The sequence below is a fragment of the Dipodomys ordii genome, unplaced genomic scaffold, assembly GCF_000151885.1.
Source record: "Dipodomys ordii isolate 6190 unplaced genomic scaffold, Dord_2.0 Scaffold14, whole genome shotgun sequence".
Taxonomy (NCBI): Eukaryota; Metazoa; Chordata; class Mammalia; order Rodentia; family Heteromyidae; genus Dipodomys; species Dipodomys ordii.
The window spans coordinates 9,098,809-9,109,735 of NW_012267230.1; the positions used below are offsets into that span (position 1 = coordinate 9,098,809).

The 10,927-nt window shown below is 45.5% G+C and overlaps 1 protein-coding gene across 1 annotated transcript in view; it reads right to left on the reverse strand.

Moving 5' to 3' along the window:
- Positions 1-2,381, reverse strand: part of Ercc4 (excision repair cross-complementation group 4) — a 147,881-nt gene extending 145,500 nt beyond the window's left edge. Inside the window, exon 1 of the mRNA XM_013011208.1 lies at positions 2,286-2,381. Within this exon, the coding sequence (XP_012866662.1) occupies positions 2,286-2,381 (96 nt within the window). The remainder of the gene's footprint in view (positions 1-2,285) is intronic.
- Positions 2,382-10,927: the final 8,546 nt, after the last annotated feature.

Below are 10,927 nucleotides of genomic sequence, written 5' to 3' on the forward strand. Positions count from 1 at the left end.
AAGGCTAGCACTCTACCACTTGAGCCACAGCACCACTTCTGGCTTTTTTCTTTTTGCTTATGTGGTGCTGAGGAATCGAACCCAGGGCCTCAAGCATGCAAGACAAGCGCTCAACCACTGAGCCACCTTCCCAGCCCCGACTTTGTGCTTTTGTTTGGCTTTTTCATTCAATGCTGGCACTGTACTATTTGAGCCACACCTCCACTTCCACCTTTTTGGTAATTACCCGGAGATAAAACTCTTGGATTTGTCTTCCATAGGCTGGCATCACACTGTGAATCTCAGATCAGCCTCCAGAATAGCTAGATTTACAGGAGTGAGCCATCAGTGCCAGGCCTACGAACTCCTTTTACACATGAAATGAAGCTACCTTTCCTTCTGCCACTTAATTGGGTCCTGGGAATCGACTAGGGCCACCTTGGGTCTAAAGTACAGAACTCCCCATTTGTTTCATTTGATAATAAAATAAGGCCAACCGGGGTTTGGGATTGAATGGGTGGAGAGATCAGGAGGGTTGCTAAGTGTCCAATTATGCACATGAGATCGCCCAACACACATTTCCCAACCCTCACTGTCACTTCTATAGGAGGCTGAAAGATTGTCCACCGCCTGCCTTGGTGTCCTCCACCTTTGTAGGGTGGCCATGTCTGAGATGTGTCATCGGAGAACATCAAGCCAGAAAGGCACTGTGTCTAGGGAGGCCATGGGAGCAGAGCACCGCTTCATGTTTCTTTTTTTAGCAGAAAATTCTACAGGGAGGGAGAGTTGGTGGGAGTTAAAAAAAAATCCATCAGCTCTCATTTTGCCATGTATTTAGAAAAGTAACTTTGCTTCCGCGCAAGAAATTACATGAATTATGTTAAAATCAGTGCTAAGGTAATAAAATTACATGCTCAGGACTCTTCTGCAGAAAACTGTCTTTGTCTGGCAGGGTAATTGGAGCGAGGGAAGACAATCTCCACATCCACCTCACTGTTATACAAAGAGGGAATGGAGGAAATTGTCCCCATCATGTTTCTGCGGCATGGAGCTAGCTACCTTCCCCTCACCCTCTTCTAAATACATCTGCAGATTTCAACACAGAGCAAACTTAGGGGACCGAGGAGCTAGGAGGGGAATGAGGTGGGCTTTCACATAAATGAACATGTTAGGAAGAAATGTCAAATCATCCAATCCATAACAGTGCCCTTAGAATTGGGCAGAGATCCATCCACTAGGATGATGGTTATTTTACAGCCAGCACCCTACTGCTGGTTTGGTTTGTATTGAATTACGTATTTCTTTTTGCCTCCAGTGTGGAGGTAGGGAGGGAAAGGAAAAACAAGGAAAGAAAAAGAAGGAGAGAAAGAAAGGAGACAAAAGACAGAAAGGAAAAGAAAAAAAGAAAGAAAAAAAGAAAAGAAAAGAAAAGAAAGAAAGGGAAAGAAAGAAAAAGTCATCCTTGCTTTAATGCCTGAGGAAACTGAAAAGGTTGGAGAAATGACATCTGTACTTAGAGATTTTATTTCATTTCATTTTTTTTTCCCGAGTGAACACTGGAGTCATTTAGAGGCAGACCAAGGTATGTGATGCATTTGATGCAACAGAAAAAACAGAGACTCTGGAAAAGGAAGACTCATTCTTATCTTCGCCTGTGCACCATGGGATTTGACCTTTTACCACCATGGCTCTAGTGAAGGGGGTATTGAGTTTTCTGAGGGAATAAATACTCGGCAACATCTGGAGACATTTTCTTGTTGCCTTTGGCGAGAAGCATCAGCCGGCGTTGCATTCAGTTGGGTGGAGGCCGAGGACACCACTGAAGGGTTTACAAGGTCCACAACAGCTCCACCCAACAAAGAGAAGACTGAAGTTCCAGACTTTCCAACCGGCGGGGATGGGGACAAGCGCAAGGCATTGTGGGAACACAGGGGACAGGCCCCTTCTCTCCAACCTCTCAGCCCTCGTGGCGCCCCACCCCCGACCTGTGCCACCTCTTGGTCCTTCCTGTATTAAAGATGACGCTCTCTAAAGCTCTCAGTCGTCTGCATGGGTCATTGAAATTGATGAAGCCTCCTCCAATTTCATGTTCTTACTGACTTTTATTTTTTCTTTCTTTCTTTTTTTTGCATTGTACCCACAGAATTCTTCCGTAGGTGCAAATTCAAACCTGCTTCTCTCCTTAAAGCCTGTTCATGCTTCTCCACAGACTTCCTTAATATATATACACACATATACACACACATGTAAATTCCCATGTTTCTAACCTCTACACTAACACCCAACGTGGAAGGTAATGAATTCACTTCCACATGCTTGTCTCTGTACTTGCTGCTGTCTTCCTCATCTTCTGGCCCCAGATTCTCTGTTGCTGCCTGCAAGAAGTCTTCCCTGATTACCATAGTGCCTTGTGCTTGTCCTCCCGCCCCATCCCATCCCAAAGCTTGTAATAATATGGTATTGTGGCCTTTAAAAAGTTTTCAACTCCTTCTTCAACTGGAAGTTATCCTTTTTATCGATATTGCTCTAATTTTTTATGGCTGGATGGTGAGTTTCTGGCTCACTGTTATATTCTCAGTGTCTAGAGAATACCTATGGCCAGCATGTTTGTCGAATGAATGAACCATCAGTACCATCTTTACCCATGGTTGGTTCTGTTAGAAAAGAATTCATTAGATCTGCTTTTTTTCCTACCATAGGACACTTGGTCACCCTCATGCTAAAAGAGAGAGAGGGTTACAGAGAAAAATACAGCCAAGGATCAGGAGGCTCTTTAACCTTGAGCAATGACCTTAAAAATGGCCTTACCTGAAAGCAATTCCTTTTTGCCTTTGTTTTTGTTTTTTTTTTTTTGGCCAGTCCTGGGGCTTAAACTTAGGGCCTAGGCGATGTCCCTGAGCTTCTTTTGCTCAAGGCTAGCACTTTATCACTTGAACTATAGCACCACTTCTGGCTGTTTCTGTGTAGGTGGTACTGAGGAATCGAACCCAGGGCTTCATGCATGCTAGGCAAGTACTCTACCAGGATGACCCCCCTCCCCGCCCCTTGCCTTCAAAATGACTGCTATTTTCTGGAAAATATATTAGTCTGGAAGAATTGGGAACTTTATGAGTTGTCAGTCACTGTGGGGTTTTGGTGTGTGTGTGTGTGTGTGTGTGTGTGTGTGTGTGTGTGAATTCAGGCTGTATTCCATTGTGTGTCTATGTGAATTTCATTCTCTCTGGTATCTGTTCTTTTCAGAGGACAGGAATGGCCTCTGCTTTGTCCTAGATTACCCTGGGCATCTCAAACCTTCTAGGCATTTCAACCTTTCTCTCTGCATCAACATAGAGTACCCCCCCCATTTAGAAATAAGTTAACTGAACATTCTGGAAAGAGACTGAGTAACTGTGTCTAACACAGTGAGTTAGCAACAATGCCAGTACTAAAAAAAAAAAAGAGAGATAGCACAGCTTCATTGGAGACGAATGATAGAAATTGCGATGTCTTTAAATTTAGAAAACAAAGTTAGCTCCTGCCAGACTCGCCAGGCAGTTCTGATGTCCCACTGAAAGCCACTGCTCCCATTCAATTTTGTTCTTAAAGTAGGAAGGCAAAGCTCTGGGGTGTATGTCTCTCCGCCCATGTATCCGTATTTTTTGCCTCTCCTTATACCCATGGCCTAGTTTTCCGTGGGCTCCTTCGCTATCAATGAGTACGTTACACGAGGCTTTGTCCTTGTAAGGTTTTGAAGTTTCTCGGGCATCATGAACAAGGTCTTTGACCCCAGCTGGGTGCTACAGCCTACTTTGGCTCTGTTCTATTTCCTTAAGAAATCTAAAGGATGGTATTGCCGTCTTTCTAAAGTGGAGGCGATAAAGAAAGCCTGCCCTCACACTGAGTCTCCTCCCCTTTCTCAGAGGAAGTGGAGACATTGCTAAAATTGAATTGCATTGTGCAGGGCCTTGCGGTCTTCTAGCCAATAGAGAGCAAGCCGAGCCCTTGGGAAGAAGGTGGGATGACCTGGAGAAGGGAAGGTGTTTGATACCAAGCCTGGGGGGGTGGGGAACAGGTGCCTGTGTTTTACATTGTCATTCTGGGCACTGTTTTTCTGGGGGAAGAGGAATCAGCTTTTGCACGGCTGCCTGGCATAGAGGATGCTGCCCTTGCATGAGATCTCTGTTTACTGTGAGGCTTTCAGAGGGGATTTGGGTTTCTGTTTTCTTTTCTGCACTTCACCATAGCCGTGTGTAAAAGTGATCAGCGATTCTCGGCTACCTACCTGGAAGTTGTCTTTGTCATTTGCTGGTCTGGAGAGGGGCGCAGGGAGAGTTGTACTCGAGAATTTAGAGAGGAGCATGTGGAGCTGGGGGCTTTGGTCTTCAGCAAGTAGAATGAACTCATGTAATCTAATGTCAGAGGATCTGAGGGACCCACTCCAGTCCCCAGATATAATGCCCCCCTCACTTTAGACATCAGAAAATGTCACTGTGTCTGTATGTATCCATCTTCGCTTTCTATAACTTCAAGCCAGGAGGCAGTGCCTAAGCTGGCTGGCTGAACTGGCTTGTGGATCATTTTCTTCTGGCAAGCATTTCCTCTTGTCTTTCCATCTTGGGTGGGGAGTTAGTGTGTGTGTGTGGGGGGGGGGGTAAAGGCCAGATGCTGAAGGATACAGTGAAGTGGTTGCCGCTACTGTGGACCATCGGAAGCTCTTTCAGTCTGCTATTGCGTCCTTTCTTTCCTCACACCAATCTCTCTCTCTCTTTCTCTCTGTCTGTCTCTTTATATCTCCAATATTTGTGTTTTCAGTATGTGGGTTCACATGAGTTTGTACTCCTTCCAACACTTGAAGGTTGTGGGCCATCTGGTGAAGCAAGTAGGGTTCACCCCTGGCTCTTCCTCAGACCAGTTCTTTGACATTATTGGACCATCAGCTTGTTTAAATGAACATGTTAGAGGGGCTGGTGGTGTGGCTCAAGTGGTAGAGCACCTCCCTACCCAGTGCAAGGCCCTGAGCTCAAACCCCACTACCACCACTAAAATAAAACTAGCAATGCATGTAATAATATAGTCTTTCTAGCATTTGTCATTCTTACCCCCACTCCCTCCAAATGATGGTGTGTGTGTGTGTGTGTGAGAGAGAGAGAGAGAAAGACAGAGAGACAGAGAGAGAGACAGAGAGACAGAGACAGAGAGAAGACAAAGAGAGACAGGGAGAGAGAGAGAGAAAGGACAGGGAGACCAACTGAATGAACTCTCTAGGGTACATTGCTCACTTTGAACAATACAATCATATTGGATTATATTCTAAGGTGGATACCCAGGAGACATATAGATAATAATGGGTCCTATGAGTACTGAGGGAGAAGAGAGGAATCTCCCAGGCCGAATTGCAGACAATCCCTAGAGACTCCTACCCAGGATGGGGAAGGGGGAAGCTACTTGCTACTTTTGTATGCTTCTGGTTCAGTGATCTCCTTTGAAGGTCAACAGAAACAAGGAACATTGGAGAATCTGTCACAAGTTACAGCCAACAGGAGCCTCAGGTAGCAGGTAGCAAGACCATAATCCTGAAAATGGCACATCAACAGAATAGACTGTGAACTTTGGTTAATAATGCTATCTTGATATTGGTTCACATATAGTAATGAATGTATGAAAGGAATCCACAACATTAACTACTGGGAGAGGGGCCCGTGGGAACACTTCCTCTGTCTTCTCAGATTTTTCTGTAAATCTACAAGTGTTCTGAAAACTGAAGTCTGTGAAAAAGTTGTTAATCATGAAAATTATGAAATTTACTTCCTGGAATTCTTTCTCCTGGACAAATTTAAGATTCCCTGGAGGGCCTCGTCAGTCTATCAGTGGCAGCTGTAACTCTCCATGTGGGCCCCGTGGTGGTGGCATGGTCCCCACATTGTCATCTGAAGGAACGCACACTAGCTCTGAAAATGGAAACCCAGCTGCATGCTGGAACTCATGTCCACTTACAAAGAAGTGTTTAGATAAAGTAGGGTTTAGCTTCCCTCCTGGAAAAAAAATACATAAGAAAATCAATAGATAATTTCTTCCTCTGCCAATACAGCCTTGTAGCTACCTTGGCCAAATCACTCTTCACATTGGATTTTCATTATTCATCTCCTCTATTCAGCTGCAGACTCCTGAGTAGAAGGGATTTTTCTCATTTATCTGTGTGTTTCCAAGCCTGCATCATCCCATGTCTGTTGAACGAGGACTGTCTGAGTGGATGGTCACTAGGCAGTGTTTAAACATAGGACAGCGGAGCTCACATCCGGTATCACAGCACCTGAGAAGAGCTGGTGTAACAGATTGCATTTTGGAAACATGGTGACAATCATGTCCCTATCCCACACCCTCCTCCTCTTCCTCCTCTTCCCCTCCTCCTCTTCCTTCTCCTCTTCCTCATTCTTCTTCTTTTCCTAATATTGCATTTCTTTTTTTATTTTACATTATTATTTGTTATTAGCATTACTGTTACCACCATTATATAGTTGTAAAAGTGGTTTCAATTCCATAAGCCAAGTTATGAATACAATGTTTTTTGGTCATTGTTACCCTTTCCTTTGTTTTCTCCAGTTTCCCCCCTCCTGTCCCTACTTTCAAGTTCCTTAGTTCATTTTTTATATCATTATTGAATATAATGACTGAATTTGCTCACCCTTCCTCCCACCCTTCTTGTGCTGTCCTCTTTATTGATCCCCCCAAACACATTTCCATTTCCTGGTATTCATTCTGATAAGTAGTACATTTAGTTGTTTGGAGGGTTTATGCCTTTGGATTTCCTCCCTTAAGTAGTCTCTCCTTTATTCAGTGTGTTTGTGTGCATATGCATGCAGCCCTGTATATATTATTGTGCATGTTTATATTTTAGATCTAGCTTCCATCATATGAGAGAAAACATGCACCATTTGTGTCTCCGAGCCTGGCTTACTTCACTTAGTATGGTTTTATTTTCCTTTGAGGTCCATCCATTTCCTTTCAAAGGACATCATGTTCTTTCTGGTGGATGAGTGAAATTCCATTGTGTTCATTTACTGCATTTTCTTCATCTGCTGATCTGTGGTAGGGCATCTGGGCCATTTCCATAAGTTCCATAATGGTTGTCACAAACTCTCCTTTCAGTGGGACCTGCCAGTTCTCCCAGAGTACAAGGAGGTTGATGCTCTGTCCCCTTGAAAGGGGTGATGTCTGGGAGCGCTGGGCCAGTAGATGCGCTGGACTGGAAGCATCTCATTTTATCCTCAGGTAACCCCAGAGCGACATACAGCTCCTCTCAGCCCCGGGCTAATGAGGGAAGAAGCTAGGTGACTCTCTCCAGGCTGTGTCTTTGGGGGTCTACATTTATACTTGGGCTTTCTGGGCCCAGCATCTATGCTCCTTTGTCTTAGATGACCCTTAATCCAGGTCAGTCCTCCAAACTCACTAGACAGCGTATCTCTTTATACATATCCCTTAAGTGACTCCTAAGTTAAAAAAAAAAGGTAGAGTAAGAATCTTGGGGAGCGTTGGATCCCAAACAATAGAAGAGGACTTCTTAGGAGATGCAAAAACAAATGTAAGCAGGGGAGACACAATCAATTCAGAAAATGACGAAAATCAAGGTGGCCCAGGGCACCGCGAGCCCCATGTGGGCGGGGTGTCTCTTGTGAAATGTGTCCCCACCCAGGGTGGTGAGACAACTTTCCCTTTTTTTTCTTATCCTCTCCTCTTGTTATTCATTCCAATGTGAACATTCATTAGCCTGACTCATTTCTACTCCTTTGCTTGTTGTTGTTATTATTGTTTTATTTATCTTTGGAAGACAGAGCATCCTTCCCAGGTTTTTGGAGTGACTCATTCTGCTTCCATATTGTCGCAGACACAGGGGTGTGTGTGTGTTGTGGGGTCCGAGGGGGTGGGCAAGGATTTGACTTGCCAATGGCCTCTCAGGAGACTGTTTTCCCAGAAGCGGGCATGATTAAATTTAGCCCAAGTTTCTCTCTTAGAAATGTGCTTAAAAAATATCTCCAAACCATACCTGATCATTTATCATTATTTTAAATTATAGAGAACATAGAATGTCCCTTTCATTTCCCTAATTACCTAAAGGAGCCTCATGTAGATGGGTCCCCCCCGTCTCTCTCTGTCTCTGTGTCTTTCTCTCTGTCTCTGTCTCTCTGTCTCTGTCTGTATCTCTGTCTCTCTCTCTCTCTGTGCAGGGAAAGTGGGAAAAAAAACCCTCCAAGTTCCTAATTAGAGCATTGACCCACAGAGTCCTCTTTGCTTTGCAGGCTCTGAGTCCTGCCTGTCTCCCACCTGTTCCTGACATGTGTCTTCATTCCTAGCAGGCTAATGTAGAGGCCAACCCAATGCGTGCTTCTTGAATAGAACACTTAAGTGCAGTCCTGTTGCGGGGTGAACAGCCGGTCTTCTAAGATCTCCCTGGCTTTTGCTAAGCCTATTATGATGTTTCCTAGGCGATGGGACTCAGCAGAAGGCAAAGGGTGTTTGTTGTGTGTTGTTGGGAAATGGGGAGTCCTGTTTACCGAACTGGGTCTGGAGACTCAGTTCTGTATTATTCATCTCGTCTTTCTGAGTTGGGCAGCGTGTGAGGGTGGGGAGGAATTGCATGCATCCAGGATCCTCACCTTTCAGGGGCTGAGAATTAGCTACATTAGGTAAACAGAGAGAAGTATGTGAAACTCTCCAGAGCACTGCTGGTTTGATGTAAGAGATATCTGGCCTCTTTATCTGGCTTGAGTCCCGGGAAAGGGATGGTGAATTCACTTGGCTACCTACAGTGTAATGCTGCTTAAATGGTCTAAGTTTGCAGAGCACCAAACCTTGTGCTAGGCGTTGCTTTGGGGGTTGAGAGAGGGGGTATCTGTCATCCATAATGTAATATCCATTGGCTCTATCCAGGCCCTGGTGGCTCATGCCTATCATCCTACCTACTCAGGAGGCTGAGATCTGAGGATCATTGAGATAGGAGTCTGTGAGACTCTCAAGACTCATCTCTAATCAATCACCAAAAAGCTACAAGTGAAGTCGTGGCTCAAATAGTAGAGCACTAGCCTTGAGCAAAAATAAAATTGCAGAAAGAGCTTTCAGGCTATGAGTTCAAGCCCCAGTACTGGCACCAAAGAAACAGAGAGAGAGAGAGAGAGAGAGAGAGAGAGAGAGAGAGAGAGAACAAAAATCCTGAAATGATTTTTTGGATCCCAAAGGAAGACACAATTAAAAAAAGCTCAGTAGAATTTCAACACCCCGTGTGGTACGGTGTTGCTTACATGGTGTCAACTCCCTGAACCAAAGGATGACATTTCCTCCCTGCTCTGGATGATGGGGAAGAATTCCTAGAGTGCTGTTTGTTGAGGCCAGAACATTTGGCAGGCCAAGAAAAGTTGGGATGACTAGTTGAGTCATAAATCAGTTAAAGACTTTGAGAGAGAGAGAGAGAAAGAGAGAGGAGACAGAGACAGAGAGAGCCCACAAAATCAGGAACCTTTCATTACAGTGACACTGGAAGCAACGATGCTCCCACCTTACCCCTCATATACTCACAACACATCTCTGTGTGCATCCTGCCCAATCTGACCTTCCCCATTACACAGCCTCTGTCCCTTCCCACTACCCCAGTCCCTCACACCCCAGTGCATCCATCCCTCCTAGGAGCTCAGCCCTGGCTTGCTTGTTCTTAGGAGCCAGAGAGTGCACGATCATCTGCAGTAATCCCAGGGATGTCGAGGAACCCAGTCGTACTCAGATGGCAGCCATAGCTGCCAAGAATGTGTTTGACCCTTTTCTCCCACTGGGAAGGGGGATGGAGAGCCCGCAGGGAAAGCTCAGACTTTGCACCTTTTAAATTATGGATATTTGCTCGGTGAAGGAGGGAGGTGGCTCAATCGTGCGTATGAGGCACATTTGATATGCGCCCATCTGGGCTTGTGCTATTCTTGACGATGACTGTACAGAATTCCACCCTGTGCTACCCTGAATGCCTCCTCAAAGGCCTGGAGTGTCAATTTCTCACACATACAGCGCCCATAGCCCCTTTGAGCTGTTAGAGCTTCTGTCTGGAAGCCTTTCTTTTACACCAGGAGAGGAGAGTTATAGGGAAAAGAAGGTAGAGAGGGATGGGGTGCCCAGGATGTACCTGAAGCTCTCCATTGTGCCCCTGATCCATTCAACAACACTCCCAAAACAGCATTGGCAGGGATATCTGTCTGTGCATTCTTTTTTTTTTTTTTTTGTCAGTCATTCATGGGGCTTGAACTCAGGGCCTGGATGCTATCCCTGAGCTTTTTTTTTTTTTTTTTTGGGTCCGGTTGTGGGCCTGAACTCTGGGCCTGGGTGCTGTCCCTCAGCTCTTCAGCTCAAGGCTAGAGCTCTACCACTTGAGCCACAATGCCACTTCCGGCTTTTTTTCCTGCTTATGTGGTGCTGAGGATCGAACTCAGGGCCTTATGCATGCAAGGCAAGTGCTCTACCACTGAGCCACCTTCCCAGGCCATCCCTGAGCTTTTTTGCTCAAGGCTAGTGCTCTACCACTTTGAGCCACAGTGCCACTTCCAGTTTTCTGGTGGTTAGTTGGATATAGCAATCTCACAGACTTTCCTTCGAGGGCTGGCTTTGAACCATGATCCTCAGATCCCAACCTCCTGAGTATCTAGGATTACAAGCGTGAGCTATTGGTGCTTGGCTGTCTGTACGTTCTTGAGATAGGAATCTCCATGGTTGGGTGGATTCATGTGTAGCCAATCCTGGGATTGGTAGCAGGTCCTTGACCATAGGTGGCTTTGTTCATGTGTCTGGGGATCAGGTGGCTGTTGGAAGATCTAGGCTGGCTTTGTACAGCTGGGGACTCCTCACTCTTCTCCACATGTCTCTTACTGTCCAGCGATCCTCCTTCTACCACCTCCCAAGTGCTGGGATTACAGGTGTGTATGGCCATGTTCCTGGCTGT